A 20,089-nucleotide genomic window follows, 5' to 3' on the forward strand; every position below is an offset into this window, starting at 1 on the left:
TTTCACCATGGCTTGGTTCTGGCCTAGGGCTCTCAAAAGCAATGTCAACAGAGTCCAATCTCTGTTGGGTCCTACTAGGCTGAAGAGGCTTTGAATATATTCTTGTCTATGTACTGTGCTACTTTTGTCCAAAAGCCAATATAAATTCAAGAAATATCATCAAGAGAAGATTGGCCACCAAGTGATTATTACTATTATTAATTATTACTACTGCTGTTGTTGTTTGATCAGAGCAACTTGGTAAATTGTTTGAAGATTTTAAAATCCAATGCATTTTCCTAAACCCTTCCCCCAAATTATATAGTTCATATGTAAAAAGGCTTTATAAATTATAGAATGCTATACAAATGTAAAATATGTTTAAAAAATAGAATATTATAGGGAAACAGTGCAGGCAAAAATTTGAGGAGTCATTTTATGTAAATAGTAGAACATCAAACTATTATCTCTTAGGAACCTCTTAAGTCATAGTCTTAAAATCATAGTATTGGAAAGGACCTGAAATAAAAATTATTAAAGGGTCCATTGATTAGGTACTGCTGCCAGTTAATGAATTAACATGCAGAGATAGTTATCTGCATATTTTATTTATGTGTAGAGTTCAGGCTTGTTGGTATGAAAAGTCAGTGGGCCTTGAGCATTAGCTTCAGCAACTCTATATAGAATATGGATACACAAGCAGCTTCTAAAAATGGAATTTTACAGAAAGCTGGAGGAGAAGATGAGAGTATGTTGTTGTTGAATAGTTTACGTCGTGTCCAATTCTTTATGACCCTATTTGGGGTTTTCCTGACAAAGATACTGAAGTGGTTTACCATTTCCTTCTCCAGATCATTTTGCAGATGAGTAACTGAGGCAAACAGGGTTAAGTGATTTGTCCAGAGTCATACACCTAGTAAGCATCCGAGGGTAGATTTCAACTCAGGAAAATGAGTCTTCTTGACTCCAGGCCAGACACTCTACTCTATGCACTGCTCCACCTAGCTGCCTATAGTGGGAAACAGAGATAATATTAAAAAAAGATATCATTTTAAAATTTTCAATTGCTTTATATTTATCTATAAATTGCGTGTGTCAACTTTTCAGGTCTACTAACCTGTTAACTCCTAGAGGACAAGTTCTAATCATGTCTCATTTGTATTCTTATTTCTTCAAGCATATAGTACATTATGCTGTTGAACAGTGAAGGTAGGAAGGACATCAACATTTACTATGTGTCTACCATGAGCTAGGCACTTTATATATTTCATGAAGACAATGACAATATCTCATTCTTCTTGCATTTGCCACATCATGTACGAAAGTGTCTTGCTCATAGTAGATGTTTAATGTACTTGTTGAATGGATAAATGAATGAACACGTGATGAAAACAGTGATGATGATGATTTGGCTTTCAGTTATGGATGCTTGGTAGACAGGATCAAATAACTTTTGGCTGTTTGCAAAAGATCAAATTATTCCTCACAGGATGAAGCTTTACAGTCAAGTTCTCCCAACATCCCCCTCCTAACAACTTTAAAACAACAAATCAAATCAAATTCTGTAGCAGGTCAGAATGAGACATTTTTCCAGCCCAAGACAACTTAGGAGGTTGGAAGTAGAGATCTGTGACACTGAGTTGGGAGCGGATCTAGAACACACACAGTGGCAACACCAGCTGTGGAACGTGGAAGCAGCTGTGTCAGCAACAGCAACAGCTTCATGAATTCTCAACCAAGAGACAGTAAGGGGATTGGACAACTGGTCGGAAAGAGATTATTATAAGGGACCCTTGGGCTAGCATTGGGCATAGGACTGGGCACAGTTTTGCAATTCCATTCCTCATACCCACTCCTGGGTCACAGTTCCAAGGTGAAGAGGAGCACTTGTGGTCACAAGAAGCAGAGACCCTGAGGAGAAAGAGTGCTTGTGGCTGTAAGGGATCAGGGTCCCTTCCTGGGTAAGAACCAGAGCACAGAACACAGAACTGGTTTACTATGAGAATAAGCAATGAAACGGATAAACCAAGGCTTAAAAAATAACTAAAATTTCAGTATGAAAAATGAAAATGGATAATGCACTAACAATGAAGAAAAAATTAAAACAATCAGGAGCTATTTACCCATTTATATGCCAGTAAAACTAACAATCTAAGTGAAATGGATATATACTTACAAAAATATAAATTACCTAGATGAATAGAAGTGGAAATAAAATACTTAAATAATCCTGTCTTAGAAAAACAAATTGAACAAGCCATAAATGAGCTTACTGAGAAAAAAGTCTGTAGGCCCAGATGGATTTATCAGTGAATTCTACCAAACATGTAAGGAACAGTTAATTATAATACTGTATAAATTATTTGGGTTAGTGGACAAAGAAGGAGTCCTATCAAATTCCTTCCGTGACATAAATATGGTTATGATATCTAAACCAGGAAGAGCAAAAACAGAGAAAGAAAACTATAGACCAACTTCCCTAATGAATATTGATGCAAAATTTTTAAATAAAATACTAGCAAGAAGATTATGGCAATATATCACATAGGTCATACATTATGACCATGTGAGATTTATGCAGGAATGCAGGGCTGGTTTAATATTAAAAAAAATCAGCATAATTGACCATATCAATAACAAAAACAAGAAAAATCATGATTATCAATAGATGCAGAAAAAGCTTTTGGCAAAATTCAACATACATTCCTATTAAAAGCACCAGAAAGCATATAAATAAGTGAAAACCTTTCTTAAAATGAAAGTAGTAACTAACTAAAACCATCAGCACCATCTGTATTAGAGATAAACTAGAAGCCTTCCCAGTAAGATAAGGGATGCAGCAAGGATGTCCATTATCACCATTATTATTCAATATTGTACTCAAAATATTAGCTATAGCAATAAGACAAGAAAAATAAATATAAGTATTAAGAATAGGTAATGAACAAACAAAATTTACTCTTTGCAGATGGTGTGATGATATACTTAGAGAACCCTATAGAATCAGCTAAAAAACTAGTTTAAACAATTAACAACTTTAACAGAGTTGCACGATTTATAATAAATCCACATAAGTCATCAGCATTTCTGTATTACCAACAAAGTCCAGAAGGAAGAGAAAGAAAGAGAAATTCCACTTAAAATAGCTTCAGTCAGTATAAAATACTAGGAATCCGTCTGGCAAGACTAACCCAGTGACTACATGAACAAAAATTACAAAACACTTTTCACACAAATAAAGACAGTTTTAAACATTTAGAGAAACATTAATTGCTCATGGGTAGGCCAAGTCAAAATAACAAAAATGACAATTCTACCTAAGTTAATTTACTTATTCAGTGTCATACTAATTAAATTATCCAAGAGTTAGATTATAGAGCTCAAAAAATAATTTTTAAAATTTCATCTGGAAGAATAAAAGGTCAAGAATATCAATGTATTATTTTTTTTAAAACATGAAGAAAGTCAGCCTAGCAGTACCAGATTGCAAACTCTATTACAAATTGTTGGTCATCAGAATGCTCTGGAACTGGCTAAGAAATAAGAGTGGTGGATCAGTTGAAAACTAATACAGAAGCTAGGTATAGACCAACATCTAAAACTATACCAAAAGAAGGTCAAAATATGTACATGGTTTAAACATAAGGAGTGATATCACAAATAAATTAGGGGAGCGTGGAAAAATATACCTGTCAGATCTTTGAATAAGGGAAGAGTTTTTGATTAAATAAGAGATAGAGAGGATCACAGGAAGTAAAATGGATAATTTGATTACATTAAATTAAAAAAAGTTTTGCACAAACAAAACCAATATAGCCAAAGTTATAAGGTAAGTAGGAAACTGGGCAGAGGGAGGGAAATTTACAGTAAGTTTCTCTGATAAAGGCCTCATTTCTAAAATATATAGGGAACTAAACTAAACTTATAAAAATAGGAGCCATTGCTCAATTGATAGTCAAAGGATATGAACAGGCAATTTTCAGAAGAAGAAATCAAAGCTGTAAATAGTCACATGAAAATAATGCTCTAAATCACTATTGATTAGAAAAATGTAAATTAAAACTCTGAAATATGAACTCACACCTATCAAATTGACTAATGTGATGAAAGGCAAATGACAAATGCTGGAGGAGATGTGGAAAAATAGGGACACTAATGCACTGTTGGTAGAACTAAGAACTGCTCCAACCATTCTGGAGAACAATTTGGAACTCTACCCAAAGGGCTAAAAAACTCTGCATACCCTTTGACTCAGCAATAACACTACTAAGTTTGTATCCCAAAGAGATCAAAGAAAAAGGAAAGGGACTTATAAATATTTATAGGAGCTCTTTTTGTGATGGCAAAGAATTGGAAAATCAGGGGGATTCTCATCAATTGGGGAATGGCTGAACAAATTGTAGCATATGTTTGTGATGTAGTACTATAGCACTATAAGAAATTATGAGCAGGATGCTTTCAGAAAAACTTGGGAAGACTTACATGAACTGATACAAAGTACAGTGAGCAGAACCAGGAGGACATTGTGCATAGCAACAGTAAATTGTAACAGTGATCAACTGTGACAGATTTAAGTACTCTAATAAAAACAATGATCCAAGACAAAGGATTCATGATGAAAAATACTGTCTACTTCTGGAGAAATCTGATTAACTCTGCATGCAGATTGAAACATACTTTCTTCACTTTATTTTTCTTGCTTTTTTTGTAGCATGGCTAATATGGGAATATCTTTTCCATGACTATCAAATTGTTTGCCTTCTTAAAGGGGGAGGAGAGGGTCTGGTCTAGAGGGAAGGAATTTAGAACTCAAAATCTTTTAAAATGTCAAAATAAATAATCTTTAATGAAGAAAATAAAGTTATCTCAAAGGGTTGTTTTGAAGAAAGTTCTTTGAAGACCATACAGCACTACTTAAATATGATTTTTCTAGCTTAGGATCATGAATTCAGCCCATAGGCAAGTAACCCAGGCAGAGACTACTGACCAGCATTGGACCTGCAGTTCTATACTCTGACCCTAAAACAAGTGGTTAAGTCCAACACCTGGACTAGGGCCTATAGTTGAGTGACAAGGGTAGGGATGGCGAACCAGGGAGGAGTCTATAGGTCTGTTGCTCTGAACATGAAGAACGTCTCAGCTAGCAGATGAGGCAAAGGATAGGAAACGTCTCCTGCACCTCCAGTCAAGAATAAGATTGCATTTGTATTATCTAAATCCAGATCACAGGTTGAGAGCTTACAAGGTCACAAAGCTTATACCAGAAGGGCAGCAATTAGACGTTTTCTTCGATAAGACTACTTAGGGCCTGTCAAAAGTTTGCAACCTCTGGGACTTAGGTTGTCGATGATAACAATGTTGATGATAACTGGGAGAAGCAATGGCAGGATCCCAGATAATACAGATAAGTAGCATATCAGGCCCAAGTATTCCCTCCACAGGTGTATAGATCTTAGCCCTAGCATGGAGTCCAAATTCAAGAAGTAAGCTGAGAGAATAAGCTAAAAAAACAAAAGCAAAACATAAATTATAGGGAGCTATTATGTAACTCTCTCTGTCTCTCTCCCTCCATATATGTATGTGTGTGTGTATATATGTACGTACACATATATATGTACATGTGTCCATATATATGTCCACCTGTGTGTATGTGTGTGTGTATATATATATATATATATATATATATGTACGTAAAACATACATATTATATGTCAGGCACTGTATTGTAAGTGCTGGACACTGTGCTAAGCACTGCAAACAACCAGAAACAACCAAAATACAAGCCAAGAAGATAATACTAAAACATCTATAAGAGAAACCTCATAGAAAAACACAGTTTAGGAATAAGGTCAACCAAGATTATTGGAAGAAGTAAGACAGGTATTTTAAAAAAAAGTTAATATAAATGAAATGAGAGGCCTATAATAAAGAATTGGAAAAGAAATGATAGTCAGTTAACATTTATTAAGTATCTACTATATGATAGGTGCTGTGCTAAATGTTGAGGATACAAAAAAATAGTATGACTCTCAGGGAGTTCAGTCTAATGGGGAAGACAAGCAAAATATTTTTAAAAAAACTATATATGAGAAAACTAGGAAATTAATTAAAAAGAAGGAAGGTACTAGTACTAAGAAAGGCATCCTGTAGATTTAAGAGAAGCCATCAGGTGGCGAGGAGGAAGGAGAACATTCCAGGCATGGTGGACAGTGAGAGCAAGACTCATAGTTGAGCGATGGAATGTCTTGTTCATGACAAGGAGGCCAATGCCACCGAATCAAAGAGTATAGTGCATAGAGTAAGGTGTAAGAAGACTAGAAAGGTGGGAAGGGGGTTGTGTTATGAAAGACTTTAAACACCAGAATATTTTTCATTTGATCCTAGAAGTGAAAGGGAGTCATTAAAGTTTATTGAGTAGGGTGGTGACGTGGTTAGATCTGTGCTTTAGGAAAATCACTAATGGAGGATAGATTAAAGTGAGGAGAATTGTGTTGGGCACACCTCTAGCAAGCTATTGCAATAGTTCAGATGTGAGGTGATCAAAGGCTTCACTAGAGGAGTGGCAGTGTCAAAGGAGAGAAAGAGGCGTATTTGAGAGGTTGCAAAAATAAAATCGACAGGCCTTGGCAACAGATTGGATATGGGAGGGGTGAGATAGTGAGGAGTCAAGGATGACACCTAGGTTGTGGATCTGAAATAATGAGAAGCTGTTGTTGCCCTCAGGAGTAATAGGGAAGTTAGGAGGTGGGAAGGTTTAGGGGTTAAGATAATGAGTACAATTTTGGGTATGTTGAGTTTGAGATGTCTACTGAACATCAAATTTGAGATGTCTAAGAGGAAGTTAAAGATGTCACATTGGAGGTAAGCCGAGAGATTAGGGCAGGATAAATAGATTTGAGAATCATAAAGTTGCAATTAAATCCATGGGAGCTAATGAGATCACTAAGTAGTACAGAGTGAGAAGACAAGAAGGTCCATGACGGAATTCTGTGGGACACTTGAGATTTAGAAAGTGTGATCTGTATAAGGATCCAGCAAAGGAGACTGAGAAAGAGCCACCTTCTAAGTAGGCAGGAAGAGGACCAAGGGACAGTAGTATCCCAAAAACCTAGAGAGAAGATAGTATCAAGAGAGGCTGGGAACGACTTTGGGTAGAAGTTAGGATTATATTTAGGACTTGGGAGAAGAGGATGATCAACAGTGAAAAAAGCTATAGAAAGTGGAGCCAAGGTGAAAGAAAAGGCAGTGACTCACCTGTGCTCTCCCCAAAACCCTGTGAATACCTTTAAATAATACCATAAAAATTCCAGGAGCAGCAGAACCCACAAACAGATGGAATGAGATAATTTTCCAGCCAAAGACAATTAGAAGGTCAGCAGAAAAGGTCTGTCACACCTGGGTGAGAGTGGAGCACAGTCCAGCACAGGCCATGCCAGCACAGACTCAGACCCGGCAAACTGGGAGCAGGCTTTGGGAGCCACCAAATCAGCAGTGGCAGCAGCTACTTCCTTAGTTCTCAGGCCACAGACTGTAAGGGAGTTGAACTGCTGATCAGAAAGAGATTATAGAGGTCTCTTTGCTGGCGCTGGGATGCAGTACTCTGTTGAATTGCCCATACTCAGAGCTGGGTTGCAGTCCTGCATGGCAATTCCAGGGCAAAAAGGAGCTTGCACCCACAGTGGAGGGAGAACCGTCCTCACAATTCCAGGGCAGAAAAAGAGAGCTTGTGGTCTCACACAGAACAGCATATAGGCCAGGAGAGTAGTAAATGTACCTCTCCTTAAATCATACCACGTTAGAAGAACTGAAAAATTACAGATCCCTGGAAGTATCTCTGAAAATAGCTGCTCAGGGAGCAGGCCTCGGGGGACTGAATCATGGGCAGCTGTGGCGGTTTCCAGACCTCTCAACCCACAAACACCAAAGATAACCTAGCAGGTCAGTAGGAAAGGTTTGTCTGACCTCGGTGAGAGAGGAGCTTGGTCCGGCCCCGGTGCCAGCACAGCCCCAAGAGCTTCTGGAGCTCTTGGCCCACAGATGGAGGGGTGATCAAGTGGCTGATCAGAGGGGGATTGCAGGAATCTCTTTGATGGCACTGAGGCAGGATTCTGTTGCCTTACCTGTGCTTAGATCTGGGTCACAGTTCTGGGTGGCGGTCCTGGGGCAAGGAGGAGCACTGCCATGGTGGAGCTTGTGGTAGCTGTGGAGAGGGAATCCCCAAACCAGTTGCAAGGCAGAAAAGAGTGCTTGTGGTCTCTCATAGATCACAGCACAGGCCAGGAAAGGAGTAAACACCTCGCTTTTGATCATACCACCTTGGAAGAACTGAAAATTTACAGGTCCCTTGAAGTATCTCTGAAAACAGCTGCACAAAACCCCTGAAGCTTGGGACAGTACATTCTCCACACTGGAAGCAGACCCCTACCTTAACAAAGAGTTTAAAAGTCAAAATATTTGGCTGAGATCATAAGCAAACAGCGCAAAAAAAAAAAAGTCAGACCATAGAATCTTACTTTGGTGACATAGAAGATGAAAACATATAACTAGAAGAAGACAACAAACTTAAAGCTCCTATATCCAAAGCCTCCAAGAAAAATATGAATCAGTCCTAGGCCATGGAAGAGCTCAAAAAGGATTTTTAGAAGCAAGTAAGAGAAATAGAGGAAAAACTGGAAAGAGAAATGAGAGTGATGCAAGAAAATCATGAAAAACAAGTCAACAGCTTGCTAAAGGAGACCCAGAAAAATACTGAAGAAAATAACACCTTAAAAAATAGCCTAACTCAAATGGCAAAAGAGGTCCAAAAAGCCAATGAGGAAAAGAATGCCTTCAAAAGCAGAATTGGCCAATGGAAAAGGAAGTCCAAAAGCTCACTGAAGAAAATACTTCCTTAAAAATTAGAATGGAACAGATGGAAGCTAATGACTTTATGAGAAATCAAGAAACTATAAAACAAAACCAAAAGAATGAAAAAATAGAGAGCAGTGTGAAATATCTCACTAGAAAAACAACTGACCTGAAAAATAGATCCAGGAGAGATAACTTAAAAATTATTGGACTATCTGAAAGCCATGATCAAAAGAAGAGCTGAGGCATCATCTTTCAACAAATCGTCAAGGTAAACTGCCCTGATATTCTTGAACCAGAGGGTAAAATAGAAATAGAAAGAATCCACCAATCACCTCCTGAAAGAGCTCCTCAAAGAAAAACCCCTAGAAATATTATAGCCAAATTCCAGAGTGCCCAGGTCAAGAAGAAAATATTACAAGCAGCCAGAAAGAAACAATTCAAGTATTGTGGAAACACGATCAGGATAACACAAGATTTAGCAGTTTCTACATTAAGGGACTGAAATATGTAATATTTCAGAGGTCAAAGGAGATAGGATTACAACCAAGAATCACCTACCCAGCAAAACTGAGTTAGGATGGAGGGAAATACAGCTAGAAATAGTAATTATGAAAAAAAATTTTGAAACAAGTTTTTCTGATAAAAGCCTCATTTCTCAAACATGTAGAGAACTCAGTCAAATTTATAAAAGGAAAGTCATTCCCCAATTGATAAATGATCAAAAGATATGAACAGTTTTCAGATGAAGTAATCAAAGCTAACTATAGTTATATGAAAAAGAATGCTCTTACTCACTATTGGTTGGAGGAATACAAATTAAAACAATTCTGAGATTCTACCCCGTACCTATTAGGTTGGCTAATAGGACAGAAAAGGAAAATGACAAATGTTGGAGGGGTGTGGGAAAAATAAACCATTAATGCATCATTGTTGGAGTATTGAACTGATTCAGCTACTCTGTAGAGCAATTTGGAACTATGCCCAAAGGGCTATAAAACCAGGCATACCCTTCGACTTAGCAATACCACTACTAAGTCTGTATCCCAAAAGAGATACATAAAAAAAAGAAAAGGACCTCTTTGTACACAAATATTTATAGCAGATTTTTTATGGTGGCAAAGAATTGGAAATAGAGGGGATGGCCATCAATTAGAGAATGGCTGAACAAATCTTGGTATATGATTATGATGGAATACTATCATGCAATAAGAAATGATGAGCAGGATGCTCCCCGAAAAACCTGGAAAGACTTACGTGAGCTGATGCAAAGTGAAATGTACTGTGTACAAGTAACAGCAATATTGTAAGATGATCAGCTGTGAGTGATTTAACTATTCTCAGCAATACAACAATCCAGGATAACTCAGAAGAACTTATGATGAAAAATGTTATTCATCCTCAAAGAAAGAACTGATGGTGTCTGGATACAGATTGAGGCACACTTTTTTTACTTTATTTTTCTTGATTTTTTTTTTAGTTCGTTTTTGGTCTATGTTTTCTTTCGCAACATGACTAATATGAAATGTTTTTCATGACTACACATGTATAACCTATATTGAATTGCTTGCTTTCTCAATGTGGAGGGGAGGAGGGAGGAAGGAAGAGAATTTGGAACTCAAAGTTTTAAAAGTAGATGTTAAAATTGTTTTTACATGGAACTGGGGAAAATAAAATACTAAATAAAAATTTTAAAAAAACAGCAAAAACTGTAGAGAGTTTAGGAGAATGATGATTGAGTAAGGTCATTGGAATTGGCAATTAAAAGATCACTGGTAACTTTAAAGATAGTAGTTTGGGGTGGAATGATGAGGTTAGAAGCCAGATTGAAAGAGGTAAGAAGAGAATGAGAGAAGAGAAAGTGAATTTGACTTCAAAAGGCAGAAGATATATAGGACAATAGTTAGTGGGTATGGAAAGATCCAGTGAGGGCCTTTTTTTCAAGATGGGGGAGATACATATTTGTAGCTGGTAGGTAGCAGTAAATGAGAGAGACTTAAAATAAATGATAGACTGAGGGTGGCAGAGGGGACAATCTGTTTGGAGGAGACTGGAAGAAATGGGATCACTAGTGGAGGGCTAGTGTGGGCCTTGGTAAGGAGTAAAACCACTTCATGTGAGGTGGATAAAGGAGGAGGTAGTGGCAGAAAGCAGGTAAGTGGCATAAGAAAAGGAAGAGGGAAGAAGAGGGAGCTCGTAGTAAATGGTCTCAATTTTGTTCTGTAAAATAAGAAAGAGGCAAGGTTCTCAGTGGAGAGGGAGCCATGGAGGGTTTGAAGAGGGATGAAAAAATTTGAAAGAGCCATTGTGGAAAATGGGATAGTGAGTTCTTAATGGAAGTATAATATGTTTGCCTAGTGACAGTGAGGGCCCAGTTGAGGTTGTGTAACATAAATTTGTTGTGGACCCGATCAGAATAGCTGCATAATTTTCTCCACCTTCATTCATTCAGTAGCATGTGTGTAGGAGCATAGGTGGCAGATGGGAGTGATCTAAGGCTTGAACAAAATTTGCTGATAAAATACTTAGTTGGAGATGTGGATTAAAGAGAAATTGATGACTCCATGTGCCAAGAAATATTAAAAGTAAGAATACAGAAAAAATACATAAGAAAGTGTATTTCCTATAAAATACAGTTGATCTGGAAACAGTTCAAAGAAAGATAATTTAAAATCATTGGACTACCTGAAAACCAGGACCAAAAATAAGGGCTTGCTAATCACATTTTAAGAATTTGTGAATGAAAACTGCCCACATAAGTTAGAGAGTATCTACAGCAAAGAGACTATCCAAAGAACTTTTGATCATCTCCTGAAAGAAACCCCAAAATGAAAATTCCCAGAAATATCATAGCCAAAATCAAAATCTTCCCATGTTGAAGAAAAATACTACAAACAGACAAGTAAAAAGAGCAGTGTCAGTATCACACAAAATTTTACATCTACCATTCTAAATGAGTGGAGAGCTTGAAATAAAATATTCCATATGATAAAAATACGTGCTTACAACCAAGAAAAACTTGCCCAGAAAACTGAGTATAATCTTATGTGAGAAGAAATGAAACTTTAAAAAGATGTCTTCCAAGCATTACTGATGAAAAGACCAGAGCTAATTATAAACTTTGAAATTCAAATGTGGGAATCGAGAAATTTATAAGGCAAATACTGGAAAATTGGAAAGGACTGTATAAGGATGTGTTAACATAGCTGGACAAGGTGGTCCATGCCTGTAATCTTGTTACTTGAGGACCTTAGGAGGACTGCTTGAGTTCCGAAACTCTGAACGTTAGTGATATTAAAGCTAATTTATTGTCCACACTAAGTATAGCACCAATATGGTGAGCCCCCAGGACTGGAGTGCTATCCTACTCCACCATCTCCTCCTCCTCTGCATTACACAAAGAGGTAGCCCTTCTCTTTGCCAAAGCAAACCTCTCTGCATCCACAAGTGATCCCATTCCATCCTATTTGTGGCAGATTTCCTTCTCTATCATCCTTACTCTCGTACTGATTTTCAATCTCTGTCTACTGGCTGCTTTCCTAATGGCTACAGACATGCCCATTTCTTCTGCATCCTAAAAAAAAAACCCTTACTATCCTTCTATCCCTGCTAGTTATCATTTCATATCCCTCCATCCATTTGTGGCTGAACTTGAGAAGGCTGTCTATAGCAGGTGCCTCCACTTCCTCTCCTCTCACTCACTTAATACTCTGCAATCTGTCTTCTGCCCTTCTTATTCAACAAAAAAATGCTCTCTCTGTAGTTACTGATGAGCACTTAATCGAGACTAATGAACTTTCATCAATCCTCCTTCCTACAGCCTTTGACACTGTCAATCACCTCCTTCTTAATACTCTCTGCGCTAGGTTTTCATGACACTCCTGCTTTTTATCCTGCCTTCTGATCTTTCCTCTCTCTTTTGCTGGATCTTCATCCAAGTTATGCCTACTAACAGTGAGTATCTCCCAAGGCTCTGGCCTTGGCTATCTTCTCTTCTTCCTCTATACTGTTTCATTTGGTGATCTCAGTAGCTCCCATGGTTTTACTTATCATCTCTATGTAGGTAACGCTCTGGTCTACTTGTTAGCCCTACATTATTTCACAACTTCTAGTCTTGCATCTCCAACTGCCTGTTAAGTCATCTCAAACTAGATGTCCCTAGACATCTTAAACCCAATGTGTCCAAAACTAAACTGATTCCCCTTCTGAGGCAGAATGTTGTCCGTAGAGGCACAACACTCCCTCGAGGAAGTGGACTCCCTGGGCAGCAAATCTCTGAAGATTATACCCATTATAAGGTCTTCATCTCCCATGAAAGAATATATCTCTCCCCACGTGGAAGTATCCTTCAATGGGACTCTTTCCCACCACTGATAAGATCTTTCTCTTCGTGTCCCCTTGTTTCATTCCCTCCATTTGTCACTTCACTCATTTACTTGAAGCTCCTCTTCTTGCTGAGATACTAAAGGAGTTATTTTCCCTTCTTTGCCCTTTACTTGATTAGGGCACATCATCCATTCCCCTCTATCTTTTACCTCCTCTCTCCTTTTTTATAAGCCCTTCCATTCTGTCAGTGAGTCCTACAAAATACATTGATTCACTTGTGGTAAGGGATGGGATTGTGAGGTCTGATCCATGGTTTCTCAGGCCTGTTCCTTCACAATAACTTCTGTTTCTTTATGTGCCTCTTTTATCTTTATCCCCTTGTGTACAAATGAAATGAAATTAATGATTCCTGTGATATATCTTTCTGTGATGTGTTTACAAGTCAAATGGTCTGTTCATGTCTTTTTTCTTTTTATTTGTTTTTAATTTTATTTGGCATTTTATTTTTCCCCAGTTCCAGTTACATATAAAAACAATTTTTAACATTTGTTTTTAAAACTTTGAGTTCCAAATTCTCTCCCAACCCCGCCGCATTGAGAAGGCAAGCAATTCGATATAGGTTATACACATGTAGTCATGCAAAACTTCCATAATAGTCATGTTGTGAAAGACTAACTATATTTCTTTCCATCCTGTCCCACCCCCCCCATTTATTCTATTCTCTCTCTCCTTTCACCCTGTCCCTCCTCAGAAGTGTTTGCTTCTGATTACTCCCTCCCCCAGTCTGCCCTCCCTTCTATCATCCCCTCCTCTCTTATCCCCTTCCCCTCTATTTTCCTGTAGAGTAAGATAGATTTCCATACCCAATTGAGTATGTATGTTATTCTTTCTTTAAGTCAATTCTGATGAGAGTAAGTTTCACTCATACCCTCTTACCTTCCCCCTCTTCCCTCTCATTGTAAAAATTTTTCTTGCCTCTTTTATGTGAGATAATTTATTCCATTCTACCTCCCCCTTTCTTTTTCTCTCAGTACATTCCTTTTCACCCCTTAATTTTATTTTTTAGATATCATCCCTTCATATTCAGTTCACACCTGTGCCCTCTGTCTATATATAATCCTTCTAACTACCCTAATAATGAGAAAGGTCTTATGAGTTACAAATATTATCTTTCTGTGTAGGAATGTAAGCAGTTTAACAAGTCCCTTATGATTTCTCTTTCCTGTTTACCTTTTCATGCTTCTCTTGAGTCTTGTATTTGAAAGTAAAATTTTCTTTTTAGCTCTTGTCTTTTCTCAAGAATGCATGAAATTCTTTTATCTCATTGAATGTCCATTTTTTCCTGTCATGGATTATGATCAGTTTTGCAGGGTAGGGGATTCTTAGTTTTAATCCTAGCTCCTTTGACCTCTGGAATATCATACCCCAAGCCCTCTGATCCTTTAATATAGAAGCTGGTAAATCTTGTGTATCCTGATTGTGTTTCCACAATGTTTGAATTCTTTCTTTCTGGCTGCTTGCAATATTTTCTCCTTGACCTGGAAACTCTGGAATTTGGCTATAATATTCCTGACAATTTTCATTTTGGCATCTCTTTCAGGAGGTGATCAGTGGATTCTTTCCATTTCCATTTTACCCTCTGGTTCTAGAATATCAGAGCAGTTTTCCTTGATAATTTTTTGAAAGATGATGCCTTGGCTCTTTTTTTGATCATGGCTTTCAGGTAGTCCAGTAATTTTTAAATTATCTCTCCTGGAGCTATTTTCCAGGTCAGTTGTTTTTCCAATGAGATATTTCACTTTGTCCTCTATTTTTTCATTCTTTTGGTTTTGTTTTATGATTTCTTGATTTCTCATAGAGTCAATCCATTTACTGTATTCTAATTTTTAAGGAATTATTTTCTTTAGTAAACTTTTGCATCTCCTTTTCCATTTGGCCAATTCTGCTTTTGAAGGCATTCTTCTCCTCATTGGCTTTTTGGATCTCTTTTGCCATTTTGTCTACTCTATTTTTTAAGGTGTTATTTTCTTCAGTATTTTTTTGGGTCTCCTTTACCTGTTGATTCATTTTTCATGATTTTCTTGTATCACTCTCACTTCTCTTCCCAATTTTTCCTCTACTTCTCTTACCTGATTTTCAAAATCCTTTTTGAACTCTTCTATGGCCTGAGACCAATTCATATTTTTCTTAGAGGCTTTGGATGTAGGAGCTTTGGCTTTGTTGTGTTGTTCTGAGTGTGTGTTTTGATCTTCCTTGTCACCAAAGCAAGTTTCTGTAGTCTGAGTTTTTTTCCCGTTGTTTGCTAATTTTCCCAGCCTGTTACTTGATTTTTTAACTCTTTGTTAAGGTAAGGCTCTGCTTCCATTGTGGAGGGTGAACTGTCTCAAGCTTTAGGGTTTTTTTTGCAGCTGTTTTCAGAGATGCTTCTAGAGACCTGTAAGTTTTCAGTTCTTCCAACATGGTATGATCTAAAGAGAGGTATGTTTACTGACCTGTGCTCTTGTCTGTGAGTGACCTCAAGCACTCTTTTCTGCCCTGGAACTGTGAGGAGGGTCCCCTCTCCACTGCTGCTGCAAGTTCTGCTACGCTGGTGCTCCTCCTTGCCTCAGGATTGCCACCCAGGATTGTGAACCAGATCCAAGTATGAGCAAAGCAACAGAGTTCAACTTCAGTGCTAGCAAAGAGACCCTTGTAATCTCCTTCGGACCAGTTGTTTAATCTCCGAGCTCCAGAAGCAGCTTCTGCTGTTGCCACTGCTGATACGGTCACTCTCACGGCTTGCTCCTGGTTTGCTGGTGCTGGGGCTGTGCTGAGACTGGGGTTGTGTTGGCGCAGTCTGTGTTAAATGCTCTTCTTTCACCCAGGTCCGACAGCAGGTTCCTGGTGCCAGCAATTCAGTCCCCTGAAGTCTGCTCTGGGTTTCCTGGGGCCCAGGCTATGCTGGCACCTGTGCTGGACTTTGCTCCTCTCTCAGCCTGGTAGAACAGACTTTCCTGTCTACCTTACTGATTGTCTTGGGCTGAAAATTTGTTTTACTCTTATCTTTTTGTGGGTTCTGCTGCTCTAGAATTTGTTTAGAGTCATTTTTAAAGGTGTTTGGAGGAGTTTGGGGGAGAGTTCAGATGAGTCCCTGCCTTTTCTTCACAATTTTGGCTCCACACTCCCATGTCTTTTTTTTTTTTTGAAGAATGCCCTAGAATGCCTCTCTTTTACTGAACAGTAATCTTTTTGTTATTATTATTATTAATGATTAAACCTGAGTGTTCCAGGTATGTCATTTTAGGTAGTATCCTGAACTCCTTTGCTTTTTGGAATATATCATTCCATTTCCCTTTCTGATTTCTGCTGGGTACAGGATAATCTTATTGTATTCGAACTCCCTTTATTTTTGAAGGTCTTCTCCTAGTTGTTTATGGAATTTGTTGTCATTTACTTGTTAAATTCTAGAAAGGATCTGTAGATCTTTTTGTGATTTTTGCTTTATTTCTGTATCCAGAAATTCTGTTTTTTTCTTGCATTATTTATTGCATTATGATATACAGATTTTTGTCTTATATTGTTCTGGAAGGCCTTTCATCTTTTAGCTGTTTCCGTACATCCTTTATTCAAAAGCAATCTATTTTGCTAATAAGGAAATGATGTGTTCTTTTAATGTTTCTGTTTCTTGCTGATTTTCTTCTTGATTGCTTTTCACTTCAGTGCGTATTCTCAATATGTTGTTCATATTTTGGAGAGATGTGCCTCCATGGATTGAAACTTTTCTCTTATGCTAGTTATTTCTGCTATGTAGGCCATGAATTCTACCTTTTGTTCCCTTTTAGCTTCTATTGAGATTTTGATTTCTTTCTTTCAATGTTTGGGAACATCTTACTGGAGTGTCGTGGGAATCCACAGGGTTCTCTGTTTCATCAAATATTGGTTCAATCTTCTTTGTCCTGCAATAGAAATATTTTGATTTATTTCAATTACTTGGTAGCCATCTTCCTTTTTTGGTTTAATATCTTCTGTTGACTTATCTGTGCTTTAAAGTTTTACCAGAGTTTTCTTCCTCTTGATAGCTTTGGTGTTTTAAGATCTCTTTCAGCTCTAAAATTTGGAATCCATAAGTGTATTTAGAACTTTATTCTAGGATGACTGGCTGACTCCTTTAGTCCTAACATTGAGAATTACCCATTAAGTTTTTGTTGGACCCTAAATATACTTCTCAGTTCCAGGGAGGAACATCCCTATCTACCTGCCTCTGAACTGATCTTCTCTGGCCTTCCCTTTTCCCCTTCTATTGCCTTTTAAAAAGAATGTCATTTCACTAAGGTCATTCTGTTACTCTGTGCATTTCTGCTTAGAAGCTGGTCTACTGCTTTTTTTCTATTTGCTTGATTTTGTTATGCTAATGTACTTTTCCTCACTAAACAGTAGAAGTTTGTGCCTTACCTTAAATCAACTTTCTGATCATATATTTATTGGACATAGTTACTATATCTATACCCTTTCTGTTATGCTGGTCAGTAAACAAGTCTGATTAAGGTCATCTTTCCCTCAAATAAGCGTATCAACACTTTTTAAAACCCTCTTTACTTAATTTTCTTTTTTAATTTTGCCATAGAAAATAGCATATATATTACTTTAAAGTTAAAAAATATTATTTTATATATATATGTATATATATACATTACTTTGAAGTAAAATTTTCTTGTGAGGTCAGTATTATAAACACTATTATCCATATTTTATAGGTGATGAAACTAAGTAAGACTCAAAAAACCAAGGGGTTAGAGTATAATCTGTGCTATAAATTGGAGGGAGGTGGATCAGAGTTGTGGGAGACAATTTCTATGCAAGGTAAAATCAGAGAAAGGTTTAAAATCCATTTTCATTTTAAATTATGCTACTTTGTCACTGGGACATGAAGAAGAATGGTTTCAGAAGGACCTATTTTCTTGGTTAAGTATTTCCTTGAGGTCATTTTCTTAATTCATACTAGGATTTTTATTAAGAATTGACAGGCATGTGTTATTTAAATTCATATGAAAATTGATATTCTAACAAAATGTTTTTTTTTCCTGCTTTCATAGGGGGAATCCTAGGAGAAGGCCTTATAAAGAAGGAAGATTTTGTAGCCAATGTGAAGTGGGAGATACATGCCAAGACATGCTATGCAGTAAGATTAAGGCAATAAGTTGAACGTAGAAAGAAAATAATAACATCCATAAATGTATTAGATGACAATGATATGATTTAATAGTGGCTTTTTACTGCCATGTCATTATTGGTCCACCTATCAAAGTAGAATTATGTAACGTTAGAGTTGGGAGCTACCTTAGAAGTAATTTGCTTCCACCTATAACTGTATCATGCTTTATTTCATTTAAAGCATAAATTCCCTTCTAACAAGTGATCAACCAACAATTCTACTTGAGAATAAACTGACTCCCTAAATGGCTCCTTCATTTCTGATAGCCCTTTAGTTGTGTTTCTTAATAGTGAGCTAAAATCTGCCTCCCTATAAACTCCACATAGTGGTCCTGGATTTTGTCCTGTGAAGCCAAGCAGAGTAAGTCTACTTTTCCTTTCTGTTGTATGTATGTATATATATACACCCACATATATGTATGAGTATATACATATATATACATATGTAATATGACATGTAATATATATAATTGCAATCTTCAAGTATTTAGACATATATATACATACATCTATACCTATATGTGTATGTGTGTGTGTGTGTATTGTGTGTGTGTGTGTGTGTGTGTATATATATGTATATGTTGGTAGCAAGGTCTTTTCTTTTCCAGATCAAACTTACTAATTGCCTCAGTTCTAGCCTTTTGATCAAGAATGCTTAGAAATTCTCATTCCTTTAAAAGTCCATTTTCCTTCCTGTATGATTATACTTAGTTTTGTCAGATAGATTTCTCTTTGGTTGTAAAACTTTATCTCTTGCCTTTTGGAATATCATATTTCAAGTTTTCCTCTTCTTTATAGTTGCAGTTGCTAAGTATTGTGTAATTCCTATTGTGGCTTCTTGGTGTTTGAACTCTGTTTGGCTACTAGTAGATTTTTTTTTTCCTTTCACTTGGAAACTTTGCATTTTATTTATGATGTTTTTGAGTTTTCATTTTGCTCCAGAGAGTTCTCAGGGATGTCTACATCACCTTCAGATCCAGCCCTGTCTTTGCCCCAGCTTTCTATAATGTTCTAGAACCTTTCTCAGATCAGGCCCTGAACTGCCACCTACTGACTGACTCCTGTCCAGACTCTTCCAGGCTGTACTTTTGCTTTCCCCTGCCTGCCCTGTGTGTGAGTCTGGCCTCTTGAGCTTCATAGGACTTAATATCTCCATATGCAATGAGGCTGAACCTCAGGGAGAATCTTTACTCGTCTAATCACCTGCTTCTTTCAGCAGACTTCTCTCTAGTCATCTATGTTCTTCTTGGAGTTATTCCTTAATGGTTAGCATACCACCCCCTATTCTCACATTCCAGTGATTTTAAACCCCTGGCTGTCATTGGACACACCTCATTCCTTATCCCTTGCTGTTCCCTTTCTTAGTCTATCCTCCTCTATTCCCCCTCGCCAAATATCCCACTTCAAATCGATCTGTCCTTTCCACTGTTTTCTGGAATATCTGCTCCATGGTTAACAAAGTCATTTTCATCTTAAAATTTTTCCTTTCCCACTCCCTCCCTCTTTTTGACTCTTACTGTGACCTGACTCCCTCCTAATGATATGGCATCCTTGACCACACTTTTCAGTACTGATTGCACTTTCACTCATACCCCCTGGTTCACTGGTCATGGTGGGGGAGTCAAAATACTTCTGTTACCTGGTCTTACTTCCAGAATCTCCCTCTACCACCATCAGTCAGTAACCTCTCATCCTTTGAAGTGCATCCAATCCAAATTTATCACCAAATCAAGATTCTGATAGACAT

The 20,089-nt window shown here is 37.4% G+C and overlaps 1 protein-coding gene across 1 annotated transcript in view; it reads left to right on the forward strand.

The window, feature by feature from the left end:
• GLIPR1L2 (GLIPR1 like 2) overlaps window positions 1-20,089 on the forward strand; it is a 48,421-nt gene that overhangs the window by 21,416 nt on the left and 6,916 nt on the right. The window contains exon 5 of the mRNA XM_027872185.1: window positions 18,225-18,310. Within this exon, the coding sequence (XP_027727986.1) occupies window positions 18,225-18,310 (86 nt within the window). The remainder of the gene's footprint in view (window positions 1-18,224; window positions 18,311-20,089) is intronic.

This window comes from Vombatus ursinus, unplaced genomic scaffold (genome assembly GCF_900497805.2).
Source record: "Vombatus ursinus unplaced genomic scaffold, bare-nosed wombat genome assembly UNPS02003292.1, whole genome shotgun sequence".
NCBI lineage: Eukaryota > Metazoa > Chordata > Mammalia > Diprotodontia > Vombatidae > Vombatus > Vombatus ursinus.